The 23,194-nt window shown below is 39.1% G+C and overlaps 1 protein-coding gene across 2 annotated transcripts in view; it reads right to left on the reverse strand.

The window, feature by feature from the left end:
- Positions 1-1,628: 1,628 nt before the first annotated feature.
- The window catches only part of TTLL12 (tubulin tyrosine ligase like 12), a 28,054-nt gene continuing 6,488 nt past the window's right edge, over positions 1,629-23,194 (reverse strand). The window contains exons 2-14 of one of the 2 annotated variants that reach the window (XM_065844623.2): positions 22,799-22,974; positions 20,610-20,808; positions 19,056-19,215; positions 18,238-18,371; positions 15,009-15,085; positions 10,046-10,162; positions 9,746-9,940; positions 8,064-8,175; positions 7,021-7,172; positions 6,854-6,935; positions 6,355-6,423; positions 4,122-4,260; positions 1,629-2,155 (exon numbers count right to left, since the gene is read on the reverse strand). In XM_065844623.2, the coding sequence (XP_065700695.1) occupies positions 2,004-2,155; positions 4,122-4,260; positions 6,355-6,423; positions 6,854-6,935; positions 7,021-7,172; positions 8,064-8,175; positions 9,746-9,940; positions 10,046-10,162; positions 15,009-15,085; positions 18,238-18,371; positions 19,056-19,215; positions 20,610-20,808; positions 22,799-22,974 (1,764 nt within the window). In that variant the 3' untranslated portion in view covers positions 1,629-2,003. Of the gene's footprint in view, positions 2,612-4,121; positions 4,261-6,354; positions 6,424-6,853; positions 6,936-7,020; positions 7,173-8,063; positions 8,176-9,745; positions 9,941-10,045; positions 10,163-15,008; positions 15,086-18,237; positions 18,372-19,055; positions 19,216-20,609; positions 20,809-22,798; positions 22,975-23,194 lie in introns of both variants that reach the window. The other variant, XM_071816369.1, reaches the window with a different exon arrangement.

Below are 23,194 nucleotides of genomic sequence, written 5' to 3' on the forward strand. Positions count from 1 at the left end.
AACACCTGGACACAAACAGGGAGGACCCAAATATTCAGGAGCCTCTTGCACACACCTCTGAGGCATCACCAGCAGCACTGGCCAAACAGCATCAACGTTCTCCACCTGGACTCCCAGTGTGACGCCAGTTCACCACTAGGCCTTGACCATGGAGCCAGCAGACGGGCCACTGACGGGCCTCTTGCTCAGCAGGGCAGTATATACACTGTAGCTACCGGCGTCTCCTACCTGCACCTTCTCACTTTAGCTGCTTAGAAACAGAAACAAGGCTTTCTCTTCAGGGTTATTGTAGCTGATGTAAGATCTGGCATGCTTAGTTCAACTAGCTGCTTCCTATAAGATAAAACCATCCCTTTTGTCTAAGGGCACAACAGACTATTTTTGCGCACAGCTTGTGGTCCCACCTCACACATCTTACTACTTCTAAAGTCAGTGTTCTGGTTTGCTAAGCATGACATCACTTTTCCCTGTGTGATGACAGAAACCTTCCCCTTTACTCTAGGTCCACAGACACTTTGTTACATGTTTTCAGGTGCTCTGAAGGCAAAAAGTACCTTTTGCTCTCCTACAAGTGACAAATACATCTATTGAGCAGCGCTTCATGTCCCCTTACGTACAAACACCCGTTATTATATTCTGTAACACAAACAACCTTTTTACCTGCATCGGAAGCAGTCACACAATCTACGTTAAGCACTTCACCACATTTCTTTAATCACACTTAAATAGTCCAAAAAGATTGTACTCATGAGCAGGAGGCTGGACAAGTCTGACAGCACCACTTCTGGCTGTGCAATCCAGCTCTGTCTTCTGTACCACCTGTGCAGTGACTGAATTTTCCTAAGACACAGATGGTTTATTTCTCCAGCCTATGTTCCAGTCAGTTAAAAGAAGTAGGTTTCTGCAGGCCAGCCTGAAGTAGCCTAAAATATCCCTCTCCCTTCCTGATCAGGAGGGATAACATGCTGTGTTTCTTCAAAGCTTAAAGCAAAGTTTAGAACATTTATACAATTTCATACCTGTACTTTACTCTCAAGCAGATCCTGATTGCTGCAACTGACTTTAAAAAATACTAACCACACAATATAAACGTCCATCATGGACAGCAGAATTTCTGCAGCTTGTACAAACATACAAAGCAACATAAATACAGCCTAAATTTGCTAAATTTCAGGCAGTTACCCTGATTTGCAAAGGAAGATTAGGAATGATTAATTTCAAACTGACACCCCCCACTCCCAAATACCTCTATCTTACATCCTAAACTTTGAAGTCCAAAGACTGCTTGGGCTTCTAGCAGAGTTTCCCAGATCCCCTTAATTCCTTTGGGCTTCTGCATTCCTGTGCTGCGCTGGACACCGCATCCTTTTTACTTCCTGCCTGACCACTTCTCACAAAGAATTTCTTTAGGGACGCAGGCTGAGGATGATGGCCAGCAGTACAGGGTTCCTAAATGTTGTGGGGTTTGTTTACCTTTTTTTAAATAAGAAAAATGGAAAGAGCCACCAGATCTTTCATCTCATTACCCTAGTAGTTCACTGCACTGAAATATTATTTTCTCATCAGAACATTTTACATCTTTGCATAACAGAGGGATAGATAAGAAAGATCTATGAACTCCAACATGATTCAGTAAATTATAGTTTTAATGTTGACATGAGGAACTTGTGCAGTGTCTCCCAGCAAGCAAGCAATCAGGCGACCTGAGAAACAAGTCAATTGCTCCAGTTACTGTCCTATTTTTGAGGTCTCCCATATTCAATAAACAAGATATTTGGTCAACACAAACTGATGATTCATGGAACTAAGCAAGACAAGGAAAACGCAGACAAAAAGATTATCAATACAGTATACGGTATATGCATATTCTTTTGAAATGACTTTTTTTTTCCTGGCTTACCAGTACAGGAAAATAGTTGCATCAGCAGCTCATAGAACTGAAATATAAATCTTGCTGTTAAGCATATCTGGGAAGGAAATTAATACAGTCAAGCCTCCTCTTGCTAAACAATGCAAGTCACATGGCAGCTGTCTGTTTCATCCAGAAATAGGGTGCTGAAGATATCATTAAAAAAGGTAGGGTGGTACTTGCAGGCTCTGTCACAGTCAGGATTGAAATTCACCTCCAGGATCTGAGGCTGCATAATTCTTTTCCCTGTAAAAAGGAACAAAAACATTGCCTCTTAATATAAGCTCTATAGAGAACCTGAATCACAAGCTGTCTTTAAGTCAGAGATTATAGAAAATCACTGGAAAAAGCCATCTCTTATGATCCAAGGTAGGTGCTTTTATTTCAGTGGGTTTGAGGTTTTTTGAGGGACATCTGTTGTACCATCATTATCCAGAGGACAATTATTCAACAAATTCTGCAATCACTGTGCTAATCTAACGCCTCATTTAGAAGGAGAATTTGCAGGAATTTAATAGGATTGCCCTGATACAGCTGTCTTGCTTGACAGTCTGAAGCATCTTCCAAAACACTCTTGCTTCTCCTTTCACGTTTCAGTACAAATCTTTGTGTCTTAAAGCTCTTTAGGTATCTACCTTTCTAGTTCTAGCAGTCCTGTTCCTTTACATTTCAGCCACTCCCACCTGCTGCTTCATGCCACTCCTAGAAGGAAGTCAGGAGGTTTAGTTTTCTTTTGAAACTTCATCAGTACAATTCAGAATCAAATACATTCCGTGCAAAGAGAAACAAAATATTTTTTTTCCTGTCTGGTGTTAAGATTGTGAGGATACAAGCTTCTGAAATGTAATAAATCATACTCTGCTCTGCACAGAAACAACTAACCTATTTGTCCATAGGCGGCCTGTAGCATCACAGCCATGACTTTCACACCCATGCCCCCATCTTCAAAAGCCAAGGGACCTGCACAGCTCATGTTCAGCCAGGGCCGTAATGTCAGGTTGGTCCTTCTACAACAACAGTTTTCCTCAAGCAAGCAGCATTACCAAGTTGCTTTGCTTCTCCAATTTAAGACAACTCTGGGACAGGTGAAAAAGCATTCAAATGTGGATGTAGCAGAGCCAAATTCAAATGCTTGCTCCACTTGATATGAACAGGACTCAATTTTACGCCTCCTGTTTCTCAATCATCACTCTCCCTGAAAGTGATTCAATATGTGCAGAATCACCCAATGCAGGAGTGGGCTAGGGGCACTCACCCAACATAAAACACTTAATTACTCCTCTGGAAAACCTGGGAACAAGCTCTTAATTTCTCCTGTGTCTTGGGGATGACAACATCTCAAGAGTACGCTCAGGTCTGTTGAATATGCCCTAGTAGTCCTTTTTGTGTTGATGCCTCTGCCTCTTTTCCACCTACAAGATACATTCTCTAAGCGTACCCAACCCAGACATATTTTTGAGTCCTCCTGGTATAAAGATAATAAAGAATTCACCCTGTTTAGCAAGCTTTGCTACCAGTCCACCACAAATAACTGGAAGCCAGCCTCCAGGTAGTTAGGCATGCTGTGGCACTAACATGAAGCAGCCTCACATACGTGTTCTTGCAGAGACTTGGCAACAACTGAGTGATGGTCCTGAGGACACCAACAGCACTGAAATGGTGAACGTGGTCACTTCCCTGCTTTAATAAATAAATGCATTGAAGACACTAGTCCAAGCTCTAAAGCCACAGACACTATGATGTCTCTTTAAGGTCTTCGGAAAGAGACAAATTCTCTCACCATAAATGGGAAAGAAAACTTAGTGTTGTCAGAGTGATTAGATTGCTGTACAGAAGGGGTTGTTTGTGTGTGTGTGTGTGGTGTGTGGTGTGTTTTGGGTTTGTTTGATTTTTTTTTTTTTTTTTGGTGTGCATGTGTGTTGTTTTTTTGTTTGTTTGTTTTTAAACACAGAGAATAGCAGTAGCAGCAGCACAGGGGAAGCAAGGACTCAGTCAAGCACAGTTAACAGCTTCCCCAACATCCATGTTAACCAGCATGGCAGATGTTAAACCCACAGATCTGCAACTCCAGGTATGCTTGATGTCAGCGGGAGGCACGGAGTACACAGCTCACACTGCTTGAAAAACAGCAAGAGTTCAGACAGAATAAATAAATCTCTGAAAAGGTCCAAGATTATAAATAAATCAACATTCAAAGAAAGCAGGTTCTCACCATCTCTGCTGGTGTCCCATTTAAGCATCAAGTCAATGGCATATATGGCTCTTGATGACGGATAATCACAGATGCCAAGAGGTGCAGGTTTAGCTGAAGCAACTTGGAACAATTCAGCAAATGCCTTAAAAATATTTGCCTAATAACAGAAAAAGGTCTCTGAATGAGAAGTGAGGTTCTGCAGAAGCAAAAAACATGTTTTAAATAACTTCTTTCATACAGCTTTTCAAAGAGTATGTATAAATTAATATTAGAATTAACCCCCTTCTCAGGCATTATGTATGGTACTATACTTGTGTAGAAGAGGGAAAAAAGAAAACCCAGGAGAGTTCTGTGAACATCAGGAGTACAGTTGTGAAGTTCTGACTTTTTGCTGCCTATTAAGTTGACTTCTAGGCTTCATTTTGTTTTGTTCTGCAATGAAAAAAAAGTCTACCTACTTACACCCCTCTAAAAAGGGTGGTGGGGATATAGAGATTTGAAGAACACACTACATTCGTATTTTGAGAAACAATCAGACATCTGACATGAAAGTGCAATAAAACAGAAAGAGCACACAGGCGTGAATTTGAGCACTGAGTTTATACTGCAGTGAACCATTCATTCTGCAAAGGAAAAAATGGTGTAACGCCTCCTATTCTGATTCTGCATGCAGTAGTACTTTGGGTACCTTACAGTACCTATTTTAACATCTCTCTTTTTACCTCTTGTAGTCTCTCCCAGATATTTTAAATCTAATCCTGCAAAACTTGTCATACTCTGAGTATCACTGATTGGATATGAGGTTCTAGTTAAAGCAAATATAAATTAATTTACAAACATGAACCCACATTTGGGTAATTTATTCACTTTTGAAAGCATATGCACATATAAATGCTCAGCTACTGTTCATTCTGCATATTCTAGCTCCTGATAAACACGGAAGAATGAAACAATTCAGTTTTGTGCATGTTTTTGAACCATCTCTTCATATTCAGCTTTTTCTCTCAAGCATGAATTACCAGGGGAAAAAAGAGAAGGCCCTCATCTGCCTTTCTGCATGTTTTATGGAACTACAGTATCGGGAGCCTTCTCTTTGCAGATAGAAGATGCCCTAGTCTTAGGTAACCATCTATTTTCTTGGGGAAAGTCATCAATGCAATGACCAGGGACAGGCCTCTTGCCAGCTTGCTAACACAGAGAAGCTGGGGCAGCAGCTGGAAGTTCTGCATTGCAGTCTAAAAAGAAAGATTTAGTTTGACAAACAAGGGGTCTAACTCACTAGCTCAGAGACGATATTCTGGTGGTGGAGGGGTCTTTAAGAAAAGAGAAAAGATGAGCCTAACTTGTTTTCTTTTAAACATGTGACAGTGTAACAACACAGTCTTTGCACCACCCAATCTGGCAGCGTAACCCTTAAAGCACAACAACCCCAGAGCAAGGGCAGTGCTTGTTTCTATCAGCCACTTGGGCACAGCTGGGTACATCCTTATCTCATGAGTGAGCCCCAGTGCACTGCAGAGCAAGCTAACCTGGAAGTGCGCAGGGAGATCTATAGACAGCTCTGCTTAAAACAAATAAATCAAAACCTATGACGCCGTTTCACTAAGACTGCTATATTCTGTAATTTCCTATTTACTTCAGTCTCCTACTTGTTCTGACAGCTCCTTATCTTGTGAAGCTGTTTGGAACAAAGGAAGCAAAAGCCTGAATACCTCACTGGTTCAACTTCTCAGAATCAGAGTCAAAATTCTACTGAAAAGAGAGTAGTAAAGGCTTTGAAAACAACTTTTCCAGAGTCACGTGAACAATATGTGTAGTGATCAGCACACTTTATATTACAGACTTCCCTGTCTTTTTGCATGAAATACTAAATCTTCACAAACATAGGTTTAGATTATTGGCAACCTTATCCAAAAAAGATGGAACTTGCAAGAAAAAAGATCCTGCTCCCAGGATCATAAGGGCAGTCAGGACTGGCCTTATTACTAAGCCAAATATAAAGAATTCTCAGTGTAACCATGAGATAAAATTCTCAAATGCTAACAACAAAACGTTTGAGAGGGAATTATGCTAAGTTCATAAATGTTTCTAAAGTAAGGATTAACATCTATTGTCCATTGTGGAACTTACACACATAAAGTGTGTCGTAGGAGAAAAACAAAACAAAAACCCACAACACTTTTGGAAAAGCTAGCTTGCTGAGTAAAAAAAGATCCATGAACATTTACATGGAGATGAATTGCTGACTTACTTGTACTGTTGTCCAAGGATATTCAGGATATTGTTTTTCAAACAGAGGAATAAATTCTTCACAGTGTACCTAAAACAGTTCAGCAACATCAAAGACTGTTTTGGTTCGGAATGACCACGCAATCAGATGACAAGAGAACGGAACATCAAATATCTTTTGCCATTCATAGAAGTCCAGGTAGGGAATGGGAATTAAACAGGTCCTGAACACCTTCCTTGTTCCAGTATTTCTTTTTATAGAAGATCACACTGCCATTTTAATAATTCTTTTACCAATCTCTATCAATGTGGGTTATATTCAGGATGTAGGTTTGTATTACCTTACATAATCACAGATGATTAGGTGTTCAAAGGAGGAAGAACCTAGGAAAATATTTGCTTAGGGCACATTCAACACACTGACTGCTTGTTTAAGAGGATGTGAAATAGGCAACAAAGGCAGCACTGGAAGACTTTCTAACAAGGGAAAGGCACGGGAACGTTTTGGACTGTTTTCTTACCTGTTTTAATGTTACACCAGGAGCATAATTCATGACTGTGAAATGCTTCTCATAGTCATCCAAGTCATCAAGTGAAAATGCCCTAAGGAATAAAACAATTCCTTCAGTTTTCAAGCTATCAGATTTAGTTCTAAGTTCCTCCACACTAATGAGGACAAAGTAATTACCGATTTGAAAAGCGCAGCCAGAATACATCATAGACATACAGCTTGAGTGGTTTTATGGACCGCAGCAACACAACATAACGGATGTCAAACTTAACCATCCCCACATCTTCTCGGTGAAACAAGACTGGATTCTCAATATATTTGCATACCACCTACAACAAAGCAAAAACCGAGTAAATATAGTTCAACTGAAACGAAAAAGTGTCACTGGATCTTGATGATGAGTTAAGGTATTCTTGTGTGCAATTCAGCTTTTCTTTAGAAAGGTGCATGAATACACAACGTTGTTATACAAATAAGTACCTTTTATCAAACTCTGACATCAGGGTGGGGGAAGTGGGAAGCCAAAATGTACCCATTAAAAACAAACAAACAAACAAAACCAAAAACCAAACCAACCAAACAAAACAAAAACAAAACCACCAAACCACAAAATTTCATTTATAATTTCGGTGACCTTGTTATTTTGAACTCGAAATGCAAAGCAATTGTGCATTTCTGTATTACAAAAAAATACATGCAGTCCACACACTAACAGAAATAAAGCTGAAGTGACACTCTGACGTATGACTGCATGCTGCAGACTCCCTATAAAAAGCTCCACAATTCATCTATTGCTGGAAAAGATGGTACTTTGTGCCACTGAGCAGAGCTGTGGATCAGCAATAACGATCAACCAGGGAACCAAAGGAATAATGTTACAGAATTTATGACCAACACTAACTATCGCTAATGTGTGTTCATCTGCCAGTCTGGGGATTAGCATTAAAGCAGCACTACACTGCAGTATTCATCACTGTCAGGGCAAGTTTTATTTTTTAAACAAGAAAACACCAGGCTCTTTGATTTCATCACTGCAGCAAATGAAGCTGACCAGTTTGAATCTCAATCAATTCTGAATTCACTGAAACTGTATGCTTATCGCCAGTAAATTAATTTTGAAGGAAATAATTTCCCTTATTTGAATTTTTAGACCTCCTTCTATGAAGCAGTTTTTTCAGCTCTTTTCTTTTCAAATCACATTCAAAACCACACTTTCTAACCTTTGGGGTGCTTTCCCTATGCCTGATGATATTGTTCAGGTTGTTGGTGATGTGGGTATCCAGGCTCCTGGCCAAGTTCCATGGTTTGCATATCCAGTGATTGTCTTCTCCTCTGAAAGAGAGAGAGAAAGAGGGAAAAGCCAACACATGTTAAGTATCCACCTCATTCATTTTTCTGAACATCCACTTGAACTGATCTAAGTACTCCCCTGAATAAACATGTTATTATACAAAGCTGTGAACTACAGTGCAAGGACTAAGGACTGACAGCTGGGAGCAGTAAGCCTTAGGTGTAAAGGGAGAAAAGTCAGTGATAGTTTTCACTCATCTTTTCAGTTAGGGCCTAGCATGCTCTTACTATTTCTTTATCCTGCATCCAACTCTTCCAAAATGGGAGAAATCACCCATCAACAGAGCAGCAACATCATGAACACGCACAGATCACAGTGCAAAAATCATTCTGCCAGGAGTTCAAGAACATTCTGGCAAGGTATTGTGAAATTTTCTAAGTTGATTCCTTAATAACATCTCCAAATGACTCATATTAAAAGACACCATAACATATGTGTTTGAGAAGAAATCGCACAATATCTGAACACATCATATTGCAAGAAATTGAAAGCACACCACCATCTCCTCACTTTCTAGTAACTAGTCACCTCAAGGAGCAAAATTCTTTGAAATATCTTTGAGGAAAACAGGGAACATGCTGATCTTTCAATGCATCTTTCTGAGTAAGGTCAGGGTGACACCTGATGTCTCCCTTTCCTCAGTCTGAGAAACTTCTTCAGATTCAGGAAAAACAGCATCAACAGAGCTGATGTTGTTCGTGTTACCTTAAGAGGGTCTGTTTTGTTTATTTATTTGAAAGTTCCTATCCTCTGCTTCCCATCCTCTGCATACACATTGCATTTATGTCAGTCCTTGGTATTAAAAACACAAGCGCTAAGGATACATTGAAGGAGCGCTCTCTCCTGGCCATGCCAGTCAATAACAGGCTACATATAGGGCAGAACAGCCAAATGAAATGCCTGGCAGGTGGCACCATAAGCAAGCATCACCAAAGAAGCAACGTTTAAACCAGAAAACTCCATGCCAGGCCTAAGAGGTTATTCCACTAGCAGTACCTAATGGTCTCTTTCTCTTACCAAAAGAAAATATTTGTTTCCATCCACTCCAAGGCAGCTGAACCAGCAGGAGTGTGGATTTAAAACCTTAAAGTTCCACAACTGCTTTAGGCTAGCACTAAAACTCATTTTACTTTCACAACCTTACAGAACCCAAGTACTTTAAATATTTTCTGCTCTGGCTTAAGTGCAAGAACAACTGCTATTGGTCCCCTGGGAAATAAACTCAGCAATTTATTGCAAATGCATTTTGATTCTTTGTATATCTTAAATATTAGAGGCAAGATCCTGACTAGACAAAAAGCAACAGCTTCAAATCCATATTCAAATCATGGCAAAGCGTCTGTGTTTCAAAATGCATCGCTTAACTACTCTTATGTTAAAGAAAACATCTAAAAAGCTCACACTTTCTGGGTAAAATTCACTTGAACATAAACACAGCAAGAACAAACCTGTGGTGGTAACAGCTGCCAACCCCAAAATGTAGGCTACTGATCTTTGAGGAAAGTGGGATGAAGAAAGCTTAAAATGTAAGGAAGTGGAAACATGAGGTACCTTCTGTCACGCTGCTGAAAGTAGCTGATGAACTGAGGCAATTCTGTTTGGAGGTTAAAAGTACGAGGCAACCATCTTGGCCCATCTGGTCCTCCAGCTCGTCTAGAGATGGATGCCAGGCAGTCTTTGACAGTCAGGAGGGCCTCACAAGGGAACTGATTCAGCATTACCTCAGGTCTTTCCTCACTTAGCTTCCTAAAAAACAGAGAAATAGTTGGGTGAAGGAGGAAGGTCAGGGAGGCCTTTGGGAAACAGTTTTTACAGTAACAAAAGAATTTATATTATCAGAGGAATTGCAACCTATAATCTTTGAAGTGTGAGAAGTTATAGAGGATGTCTGCTTCTCCCTCGTTGTCCGTGAATACAAAACGGGGATGTGTCAAGTTGTTGAGGACTTGCTGAATGTCTGTGAAAACCCTAGGGAAAAAAAAAAGGCGTATGAAGAAAAATGTGAGTTCAGTTTCTGAAACTGATCAGCTCTTGCTTGAACAGAAAGAAGTTTTAAGCTTGGTTTCCTACAATACCAATACACACTATCTGCAACAATCTCTTCTTAACCCACAAAAAAGTTTTAAATTGAAGTGGGGCAGATTAAAAAGATCACATTTTGAGACACAAATCTCAAGAACAGTTTAACTCCTACAACTTCCACAAAAATAACAATTCAGAAGACAGTGGCTAAGTCTTCAACAGAAGCACTAACATGAATTCACTGTTCCACATGAAAAGCCCCTGAGACAGACCTTGTAAAGGCCTGGAAAAGCCCTAAAGATTTTGTCATTCACAAGAAAGAAATTCATAGGAAATCTTGTCAGTTTAACTCAGTAACTTCAGAAGACTATTTTCAGAACTTTGTACAAATAGACATTTCCAAACAATCAAAACATATGAAAGTAAGCACATTACCATTGTGCAGGAAGCACACACAACTTCGAGGTTTAATATAAACCCCCTCCCAACCCTTTTGAAAAGAAAAAACAATACTCTAGCCCAACCCAAACCTGATACACACTGCAGAACATAACCAAGAATGAGGGAAGATCTTGCAGATCTTTGGAAATTCCCCTTTTAAATAAAACCAGTACCTTGGCTATCTGACATGCTAAAAATAAGCAGATAGCAATATAGGTTATTTTGATGATTTTACAGCTTAAAGCGAGGTCACTTAATTCAGAATTCGGCACAATGACTCAAAAACCAAGACTGCCATAGAAAACAGTTCTCATGGTAAGGGAACATTTAAATGGACTAAGTGATCACTAATATTTTCCATGAGAATCCACTATATTCTTCTTCCTCTCGAGACCTATTCTCATCAGTTGCGTAACTTTCACCTCTGCTCCTAAACAGTTGGAAGATATATTCCCCCGAGACAGACTTCTCTGAAACAATGAAAATAGCCCATCACAGGGGGAAATATATTCTTTAAAAAGAACCGAATGTAAAATGTTTTGCATAGCTCCATGCGTGACATCCTACAATGGTTAGACTATTTATGCTGGAGCCCAAGACTAAGAGAGCTGACTTCACTGTAGATGAAGAGAGTCAGCTTGGCATCCCTGTTGAAAGAAGTTGCCAATCTTTCCCCACTGTTGCAACAGAGCAAAGTTATTATGTTCGTACAGCCCCGCTAGCATTTCTTTCTGCAATACATGGTTTGGCTTCTTCTTGCAAGTATGCACAGTAGGGGAAAGTACAATGCCAAATTTGATACAGGACCCAGTAAAAGTTCCACCAAACCCATTTGATATTGAAGTTATCCAAATATCCACTCGTTTGGAGCAACTTTTAGTCCTTGCTGAAGCAAAATGAAGTCAAAGTGGTGAGCTGAAGATAAAAGGCCTTATAATGCTGTATCAGAGTCTCAAAGCATCCAACATCCTCACATAAATACACACAAGAACAAACACAGCACAAGAAATACTAGAATTTAAGTTGCTCATACAGTCCCAGGTCAGTCCCTTACAAACACACCCTACAATACACGTTTTCATCCCACAGTCACTCATTCTGTGTAGCTGCACACCCAGGTAATAGGTCTTAGCAGAAAGAGGATCATCTGATCTACACAATGGACACCTACTGTTTGTTAAATCCACTCAATAAATGGGAACAGCAATAGGAGTTTGAGAGTTTTTCTCCCCTTCTTGTGATAAAGCCCCTTTAGCATAGTATGGAAATATTTTTTCCCAACATATTGCACCTTTTTGTTGTGATAGAGTGCTGGTATGCTGGCCTTCAGGACTTCCAGCTTCCACTCTAGGCTATGTGAGCAGTGTCTGGTTTCCAGCTCAGTAAAAATGGTAAAAATAACACAGGCAAGTATAGAGTCTGGTACACTCATTCTGAAAAGCCATGTGGTTGGATAAAACTTGTATAATGTTATGTATTTGCAGTGCAGCCATCGTTAGAGTTGGGCTAAAGCTGTAGAATTATTTGGTTAGTTAACCGCAAAAACAGTCCGATTACAGTTGCCTTCTCCAGGACAGAAGTGATACCTTGTTTCAAAATCAGTGTTACACTGGAGCTATGAAAAGTCACAGATAGGACTCCTTTGCATATAAACTACCAGAGACCTGGAATGCATTTACAGGTGAAGTTTAAAAAAAAGGTTTTACTGAAATTAGTGGAAGTAACTCCACAGGGAATCTTTGGAAGCCAGAAGAGTGAGGCTTCACTCCCCTCCAGTTGCAGCTACAGCAAACACCTTTGAGACCTGTTTCATCAACTGATGGTTCTCACAACAATTCTTTCAGCCAACAGTGGAGCTGAACTATAACCTAAGGTATTAAAATGGATTAATCAGTGCTTAAGGCCAAGCAAAAACATAATCCCTGTGGCAAACTCCCTTATTCCAGTCAGAAAGAGGCAACTGTATGAAAAATGCTGCTGTAACAAGGGCCTGAGGCCAAGGCATTTGGCCCTACACAGCATGGAAGGACACCTGGAGAGCCTGGCAACATCTAATAACTCCCAAAAAGTCTTACTCCACATCATTTCCTAGACATCATTTAATCAGTCAGAGGTTCCCTCCCCCCTTGTTATTCCATGTTTCCAAATACATCATTTAGTAATAAACTCTCACTGCTGGCTGGACACCAGTTACTTTTCTCAGATGAACAGCTAGGTGTTCTTTAAACAAATTGGGGATTCAGCTTAGAGGTGGGTCACCTCCTCTTGCATGTCCAAAAATCAATTCCTGCCCAGTGTTAATTCACTTAAATGCTCTACATAAGCTCTAAATCACACAGAAATACAAGAAGTGACCTGCATTCAGCCACTCCAAATAGCAGGTTTAAAGAATTATTCTGGTACTCTTTTTCCACCAGTTAAGTATTAAAGAAACACAGTTCCTAACAAACTAACTTCTCTTTCAAAAATGTCCCACTAGAACACTGAGCTGCCTTCATAAATGCACAGAAGACAGTGGTATATTCTAGAATATATAGTTATCAGAGACTATTAGAAACACCTTTGTTGTTTAGTAGCTTACAGCTATACACGATTTCACAGAGGTGCTACTCTAACAATACGAAGTCTGCTTTCTTAATCTTTAAGTCTTGCTAGGAAATTCACATGCCAGAGCCTTCTGGATTATGTGTATTAAGACTTGCTTATAGAACACAAAAATGCAGCACAGAAGGAAACAGGGGAGCTCAATCTACCTTTGCTAAGTGCAGGAAGGCCACTGAAATACACTGACTGAGGTTCAGTCTAGAGGGAAAGTACGGCCATTTCACTCATTGCAAGTTTTTAAGTTACTCAATCCATTCTATATGCAATACTCTTACCATAAAAGTCTTGGGACAGTCAAAAGGTCTGGAAGGCAGATGATTTAATTTCAAGAATGAAGGTTTCATAGAAACAATATGTAAAATCAATATTTTTCACAACCAACACCTATCACTGAGTTTACTGGTCAGATTTCCTTAGGTACTTTAGTATATCCAGTAATAATGCTTACATTTGAAAATTCAGACCTCTGCATTGAAGGACACAGACTATAAGGGCAGGTACATGACAACTACTGGGTGATTGATTCTAAGGTTATCCCCTTATTTTTAATTTAATAGGTTGGTACACATTGCAATGTCTACTCTGATTATACACATCCACATATACACATAAAAATACAGACAGATAAGGAACGCACCAAGTCCCATTCTAAGTTTGATGGATGACAGAGCCTCCACACTGCAAAACTGTGGTATTAGCCAACCTATTCCGGACCTTTCATTCCAATATCAATGACACACTGAACTAATAAAGCCAGTTAACCATACTTTCTGAATGATTTTTTGTCCCCCTTGTTATACAGAAGTCCTAATAGGGATGCTATAAAGTCCAGGATTAAAGAAGATATGGTTCAGTGGGACTGTGCAAGTAAGGTAATACATGTTACATGCTACTTAACTTACTCAAAGCATTTGAAGTCAAGCAGTTATGAGAATCAACTCCCAAAGCACAGAGCTGACAAGACCAATCAAGAGTTGTCATCTCATAACAGCTTTCTGGGCGTCTTTACATAATGACTGATATATCTGAAGAGAATAATGAAAGAGACGATCTAGAGAAAAAGAGATGATCAAGCCCAAAAAGCTGGAAACTGTGTCTTTGAAATATTCAGTTCTTTTATCCACTTTTTTTTTTTTTTTCAAGCCAGCAATCAGCACAGCTGGATAGAAGAAAAATCTCCCTAGGGCAGCAGTTACTATTAATGCTACCAGACCTACTTGAATCTATAATTTAGCTATACCAAACTACACGTGCTTGCTCCCCTGCTTTTCAGGATACAGGTTAAACATTTATCTTCCCACTCTTAGCTCTACTTGGAAACAGGATGACTAAGAATCCGTCCCAGGTTCTAAATTTTGAAATAGTCAGTTACATACACACAGTGCAGAGAAGCACATGTACCCCTATGGACATACATGCTGTAATACGGAAGTCGTTAGCCTCTCTTACACATTTTGGTTATATTCCTTAGTGAAAAGTGTTACATTATGCAACTTTCACCCAGAAGGGTGGCACTTGATAAATAAATAAATAAATCTAAATTTAGTTTTAGAAATTCCATAGGTGACAATCCATCTACTCTGAAGGACCCAACAGGAACAACCAGTAAGTCAGAATCTTAGGTAAATGGCAAACTATAAACACACCTTCAACTTTACTCTGTTGTTTAAAGCTGGAAAAGGTTGTTCAGCCTCAGCACACTGCAATTATTACACTTGGTAACAAAGCACTGTTTGCAGATACTTACTTGAAAACTTTGTCTTTGTCATAAACTGGTGGGTCAATTGTTATAGGCAGTTTCTCCTTGTTTTCTGCTAAAATAGCCTAAAAAACAAAACCCACAAAAAATTACGATTACACAGAATAAATGGGCAGCCTTAAGTCAAACTCCACAATATTCAGCAGATATGAACAGAAGCTTAGACCAAAATGAATTTTTAAAGTGTGCATAATCAAGCTGACAAAGTAAGTGATTGAAAAGAAACGTAATCTTTAAGGAGAATTTACAGGTAAAATCTTCTGTATGACTCAATGTTCATCCAAGGGTTTTAGTAGCAAGAGCTTGTTGCAATTTAGCCTGCTGAAGTTTTCTCAAATTGCAAACCTTTGCAGATGATTTTCTGCAATTCCTTATCTCCATGTGAATATTTAAACACATATGCACATGCGCATTTATAGTCATCATAAAAACGACAGTCCATTTGCCTGTCTCATTTGCCTGTTGTCTTTGATGCAAGTGAATTCCACCAAAGCTGCATTTTGAGCAATATGTTGTATAACATGCTGCTCAGGAAAAAAAAAAAAAAGTACAAGAGCAGAGGCAGAAGGGAATCAGAGGTAAAAAGCTATTAGTAAAAAAAGAACAAGAAATATGGCTTCAAGACCAGGGCTTATAAACACTGTCAAAGCACCCTAAGAAATTCCTGTTTCTCTTATGCATTAAACAAATATCAAATCAGAGATGATCATACGCAGTAAGACAAAGATACTGTATTTCCAACAAAATGGAAGATTGACTATTTAACCATAATATTTTATTACAGATAAAAAAAATTATAGGAGGCTGAAACCAAATTCTGGTCCTGTAAAAATGAGCAAAAGGCTTTTTTGCAGTCTTCAGCAGTAAACACGCTTGAAAAATATCACTCCATCTTACACCATCTCTGACTGGTAAAAGGAAATGTAAATTTGGATCACTGCTGATACCCTGCCAAAGGAAGTAGCTCACAGAAACTCTGGGATGGGAGAAATGCATCTTGAGAAACTAAAGTAGCTGCTGTTCTGTAACAGCTGAGTTCCAGCTGTTGCCAGCTGTCCTCATAAGTTGCAGTGGTGAAATGTCTGCCCAGCCATAGACATACATCTTTACCTTTAAAGCTGTTAGAGAGAGTACAATCATATGTAACTGGAAAGCATAAACAAAACCACAACTGTAATCAAAGATCTTAGACATCATCTTCTAAAATAGATTGGACAGTACAAATACAAAATGATTCTTGCAGTCACCTAAGAAATAGGAAGGAAGCCTGTATTTTTAAGAGGAGAAACTACACTTTTCAGAACAGTACCAGAGGATTTATTACTATCTTTTCTGCAACTTGAACACAGGGAGCTGTTGCAGAACAGCAACTACTTCAGTCCCTCCAGGAGATACTTCTTTCATCCCAGACACTTCACTAGAAGCTGCCTCCGCCGACACTGGTTTCTGCAATCACTGCCCCATCACTACCCATAGTACCACTTAAGTTACAGCCTTTGTGGTCTGTATTGGACACCAGAATTAGGTAACAGAAGAAAAAACAGCTAAAAGTCAAGTTGCAATGTTGCTGTAACAACTCTGTGATTTTTTTAAATAGAACATTGAAGCCTTCGGGTTTATTTAAAATAAAATTACAATAAGAAAGACAACATCCTTAAACCAACAACACAGCTCATTTAACAACAAATTATTATTTGCACATAGTATTAAAGCAGTTGCAGAAATTATACAGTGATAGCAACAAATTATTTTTAAATTGTATGACTTGCATAAACATTTAGAAATATTTTCACACAATTTTATTTCCCTGCAGAACTGCTGGCTCACACATTAATGCTGTAGAAGTTTTCTGCACTTTTTTGCACATGCAGTCCTGCTTATGTGAAATAGGGAAACTGGAAGTATCAGCAACACTGCATCTCTTCCTAGCCATCTCACTTTTGGTGTTTAAGGATGTGCTATGCCCTAAGCTATTCTTCACTGGTCTGTCACCAGTTAAGACTTTTACTCTAGAATGTTTAGCTGCAGATTTAAGATAGCTCTGCTCGTTGGTTCTGGCATCAATGTTTTGCTGTCGTATCTTCTCAACAGCTGAGTGGCAGAGACACAGTAAAGAAAAAAAGGATGTTCTGAGAAGATGTTTTTAAGGTAGGGTAGTAAAGGAGGACACTGTTTGCCCATTTGCCACACACAGTTCTTCAACTTGACTGACTATCCCAAAAGAGAATTAAAACCCATGCAAAAAAATTGCCTTATCTGAGATCCAGGCACTTTTGCCAAGAGAACACCTGTAATACATGACCTTCAGTGCATTACCGTTCCTCATCTATAAACGCAAAATATGTCTATTCCTCTTCCAAAAATGCAAAATCCCCATCAACCAATCTGACTTGGGTTACAAGACAGCCTAACTATTTTGAATGTATACCTTTCTTTGGCAGAAACTTCATTTCTGACTATATATTGTTAATAACAAGTTGGATCCAGCATTTTCTGCCTATCCTCTATCATAAGAAATATATAGTTGGGGTATAGATTAATCTTTAGAAGCGACACTTTGAATGCTGTTAGTGGCCAGTACAGTGTCCTCATAGGTGTCAGGTTCCTCTTTTTTTTTTTTTTTAATTTAAAAAAAACCAAAAAACAAACCTCATGTAGATCTGGTTCATGAAAAGGAGATTATAAATGAAAATAATTTCACATCCTTAAAATACCACAAACCTTTAGCAGAATTGAGAGCTCAAAACAAAACAGATTAATACTTTATAACAGTGCCATCAAATTAAAGACATCTCTGCTCTAACACTTAATGGTTCTAAACCATGACATTAAATGAGTGGTCAGGTTGAAAAATATGACCATTCCTAGAATACTAAAATAAATCTTTCTCTAATACAAGACTGACCAAAAGTGCTACAATCATAATTCCAATTAGTAAACCTATCAGACAAGGTCTCAAATATCTAACTGGAAGGTGGGTACCTCACATGAAGTACTTTGTAGCATGCTTATAAAATGAGTTATACAATACTGCAGTAATGTATTAGAAACAGTTTGTGTTGCTTCAGGTTTTAAACAGTTAAATATTATGTGTAAGCCATTTCTTATCTCAAAATGCTTTCTTTTAAGCCTAAAAAGGAACAAAACTGGAATTCTTGCAATGTTTTTACACATCACCTCTTTTTAAAAGGAGATAAGAGATTTGTTAAAATTATACCTGGTAATGCTCATCTGATGGCTCTGGCGTAAAACAGTTGACATCCAACACTTCATTAGGCACCCACGGTAACAAAACACACTTCCTGATCAAGCGATCTGTCTCCCCATGTGCATAATCACGAGTCACTTCATCTGCAGCAAAACAAGGAGAACCTTCTAGGAACTGCCTTTCATTGTCTACTGAAAACCTTCCTCATGCCACATCACACCAATGACAGCTGAACAGTTAATAATACCACACCTTTTTAAATAAATGTAAATTTAGAGATAGTTAAAGAACTACATTAAAAGGGATCTTATTTAGGATGGAAAAATTAGCCTCAAACCATCTGACGTATGTCAGTTCAGTCAGACAGCTGGGCACTTGTCTCTTCTACATGATAGAGGCATAAGGTGCCCCCCAAACCAGGATTACAGGAGTAAATGGCTGGCCTGGTATTTCCCAACTTCAAGTATTCGACTTTGTGACTCGAAACTACAAACACAGACCTGTAAGGATTTTTTAAAAAAACCTCTCAGATAACCAAAGCAGTAGTTTCACTAACACAGTGATGCAAGATTGAAGTTCTCCATAAAAAAAACATTAACAACATGCTTTGACAGATGAGGGCCTCTATCTCACATAAATTATGGCACTAGAAATATCAGGCAGAGAACTTTTAAATTCGATAGCACTGCAAATATGTAGTCATTTTGGTCTTGAAATATCTGTTCTGTTGAGAAATGTTCAGCAATTTGTAAGAATACAATGCATCTTCTGTTGTGGGCATAAAAAAACCCTAAACTAACTCTACAACTTCATAGACACAAACTTACCACCAGTTTCAAGGTCTCTCAAAGGCCAGAGAATAGTATAAGCAATTTGTTGAGGCATATAAAACAGAGGTGCTGTTGCAAAGCTAGGCTGATCTGAATGCTGAATGCGTGATCCAAATTCATCCATAATGTACCAGACAGGAACCTTCTCCTCGGCAGTCTGTACAATTAAAGAGAGTGAGACATCCTGCACATATCAATCGCTAGAAAAGCGCCACAAGACAGAAGGCACTGGCAGCACCCCCTACACCATTTCTCTATTTCCTACTCTAGCCAAGCTTGCAAGCAGGTGCTAAGTACAGAGTAATGCTCCCACCCCTGCAACTCTGAGGCTAAGCCAGCCTAGCATCCAGCCACTGCTGGGAACAGCCTGTTCCCATCTCAACCGCACATGCCCATCCTCTTTCTTATGCTAGTGCTATTGCTTAAAAGATCCACTTCCCCCCAAACCAAACTAGCCAGTTCAGGGAGCTAAACCAGCAGAAGGCTTTTTTGGTTTTGGTTAGTTTTCCTGCATCTATCAGAACCAATTCACTACAAGGATGGGTTGAAAGCTCAGAGCTTAATAATGAACGAGAGCAGAACTGCCCCCCTGCAACAACAACTGGCTGTAAGAATGCTGAGGCTGCAACATGCCTTCCTCTGCAACATGATAGAATCTTGAATGAAAGAGTAAAACTTCAGCTGCTTGCTAGCACTACTCTTGCCCTTTTACAGATGAGGAAATAGAGAGAGAAAAGGGGGTGGGGGTTGAAGAAGAAAAAGCATCACAATAACATAGGAAGTACATTGCAGTCCCTACAAAAAGAGATTTTAACTGAACTCTGAGGGTTGTATTCTCTCAGAAATAGCATGTATGCACTTGAGGGTGTTTGAAGGCTGAAGACCTGCTGGTAGAGTGCTGAAGGACTATGTAGGGCAGAGGGACCAAACCTGGTATGGTCTTATCCACACTAGCTAAAAGTAGCAGCCCTTGGAGTAAGCTATGTTCAGAAACACTTAGGCTCCACTTTGAAGCTAGCTGGTTCTCACCCAAGGGTGAGCTAATATGTACACAGTACAATCAGTTGCCCAGTACAAACCAGGAAGTTATTTGACAGTATCGATATATCACTGGTGTGTAAAGCACTCTATACAGGTGACGAAAACTACAAGCACAGGTGAGACGCACACCTTAATGTGAGACAGTTGATTCATGACAGACTCTCTCCTTCACTATGAGAAAGCTTGAGTAGAAAACCCTCACAGAACATACAGGCAGATCTCTCCATTCCAGCCCCCTTCTTTTGCAGTATCTGCTGCTTTTGCAGCATCCCCTCTCCATAGAAACCCCCTCTAAGTTCTCATCAGAAAGTTGGTAGCAAGCCATTGTCCATTTTAGCCCTACATCGCATTTTGCTCTCCTTCCAAGTAGAAGTTCATTCTGAAATGTCTGTAAAGGACATTATCTGTATTGAAAATGTATCTTTTGTTAATAGCCATGTATTGGAATGTCTTCTTCACTCAGGATTGCACAGAACTTTTTAGCATCCTAATTAGGCTTTAGAGACATACCCCTTGAGAAAGCTGATAGGTTTGATTGTATTTCCACATTTCCCGCAACACTTGCTCAATACTGCCCTCATCTGGGATCTCTCCATGAAAGTCGATTCCCATGAGATTGGTCATTCTGTGCAATAAACCAGGTACGTGAAGCAGTTGCTGGCGGGCATGTTCAACACGGTATGTCCAAGCATGGTCGATGAGGAAAATGCTTAAAGAGAATTTTGGCAATATTAAAATGGTATATTTTTACACCTATATAGCCAAATATTCTGTGAAGAAAAGCTACATTTCTTCTCTTACTCCAATGTCACTCCCAGAGTACACACTGGGACAGGTTAGGAACAACTTCCCAGCAGTAACATACAGTCTGTTTCAGTTTGAGAAAGCTTATTGTGTGTTAGTTAGTATTTCCATGAAAATGAGGAGCAAACACGGAACAGGGCACTCAGTTTGTAAGCCCAGTTCACTTTAAAGGCCAGGAACCCAGGAGCTTCTTCCCTTTTCATCACTATTAACTCTAGAGCATTAACCTGATATTTTTGCCTGAAGAAGCAAAACAATACATTATTTTGCAGAAGTATTTGAGTATCTTGTTAGTCATGAGCTCTGTGACATCTACCATCATCTGTAAAACCTGGTGGAGAGATGTGATCATCAAAAGCCTGTATCATTTGCAATTTAAAAAAAAGGGGAGTGTTTTTTGATTGTTTCTCCTTAGGATTTTTGGGGTGTGGTGCTACCCTCTCCTCCCACCCCCTCAAGTTTTTTTTTAGAAAAAAAAAGTGCATTGTTTTACAAGAATTACCAATCTAACCCAAAACAAAATCATACACAACTAGCACAGCTTTCCTTAACAAGTTTAACTTGTTTAGGTTAAATGATTTTTTTATAAAAAACACAGTTATCCAAACAAAAGGGTTGTCCACGTTTTGGATATATCTTCTCACTGAATCAAGTCAGAGAGAAAACTGAATTCTACTTGCTAAAATACCCCAACAAAAAACCAAACAAACGACCCCACCACCATCAATATTTCAGCAAGTTGAAAACACGTCAGCTCCAATACACTGAGTATCCTTAAAAAATTATTGTATCTCAGATTCTACATACAGAAGAAATCTCATTTAATTTTAAAATTAAAGACTCCAGAGAACGCTAAAGTCAAGCTCCTTGAAAATGCGTTAGCAAACAGGTATGCTGGTGTTCTGCTCCTACATTCCCACACATCTAGATGCTGTAAAGAAGCTCCAGGATTATCACTGGAGCTGTTCTGAACTTAAGAGTATGTTCTCAGATTTAGAAAAGCAATAACTTAGGTTAAAGTAGGCATGTAAAGGCAGATACCTGTGCTCTACTTTGTTTTTACTCATGAAGGCTAAATTTAGATTGTTAAGCTTTGTATGCTTACCTAAGACCTAAAAAGTATTAAAGTTCTGGCAAAACAAGTTTTATAGAACTGAGCAAAATAGTGTTTATGTCTCCAGCAGACCTGACTTCATCTCACTGCCATTTATTAACCTACAACAAACAGCCTGTCCTATGTTTGAAATCAATAAAAACACAAAAAGCTGTGTTGTAACATTAATTTGTTTCTTATGCAACTTTTTCCTAGTTTTATAGCTGCGTAGTAGTGTCATATTCACAACAGATAAGCTGATTCTGAAGAAAGCCAAGAGCAACTTAATGTATTCAACTATATATGCATGCACAGCATGCAATCACACGATCACATTCTTGAATTATATTTTAGCCAAGTGGAGGAAGTTTAATATTCCATGGATAACCACTCACTCTGAAGCTGCTTAGTACCTCCCTTAGCCTGAGATTTGTGAAAGTCATTGTAATTTCTTCAGTCATTTCCATCCCCAAGGGCAAAAAGTCTTGCAGATACAGAAGTTTTTGTTTTCTTGCTGCAGATTTCAAGCCTGCGTTTTCCTTATTTTCTTCCTCAATTTACTGAAACTGATTTCTAAGCATCTTCCTGCATGATTTTGAAAAGAACAATGTTAAGATACTTGCACTCCTAGTACCCTTTGCAAGATGTGTCTCATAGCATGCACCTTTCACTCAGATATATCTTACAGCAGAAAAGATGATTTCTGAATAGGATCAAACAAGTTTTAAAGCAAACTGTCCGTATCATTTTAGGGTTTAAGAATACTCAAAGACTGGACACTAGTTCCAAAATCACTACTCACCTATTGGGATTGGAGGCTTGAAGCCCGTTCTCATTTGTTACGATAACTTTGAAACAGGGTTCATTTCCAGGATTTGGTCTCTTTTTAAATTCTTCTTCCATTTCTTCATCACCTTCTTCATCCTCATCCACCTCTTCTACTTGCATGATACCAAAGTAGTCCCCAGCATCAAACACCTGAGATTGAAAGTGCACAGAATATCAAGGAGTTGTTTGAGGGAATACCCTGATATGCATAACGTAACACCAAAAGGCATCTGTAGACAATTCTGGCCCACAATCTGATAAAAACTGGCATTTTCAACTTAACAGATGAACGAACAACAGTATTTATTCTTTTACATTTTAACAGAGCTGTTTGTTTATGAAGTTTCTTTAGTTAATATTGGCAGGAAAC

The sequence above is a fragment of the Patagioenas fasciata genome, chromosome 1, assembly GCF_037038585.1.
Source record: "Patagioenas fasciata isolate bPatFas1 chromosome 1, bPatFas1.hap1, whole genome shotgun sequence".
NCBI classification, from domain to species: domain Eukaryota; kingdom Metazoa; phylum Chordata; class Aves; order Columbiformes; family Columbidae; genus Patagioenas; species Patagioenas fasciata.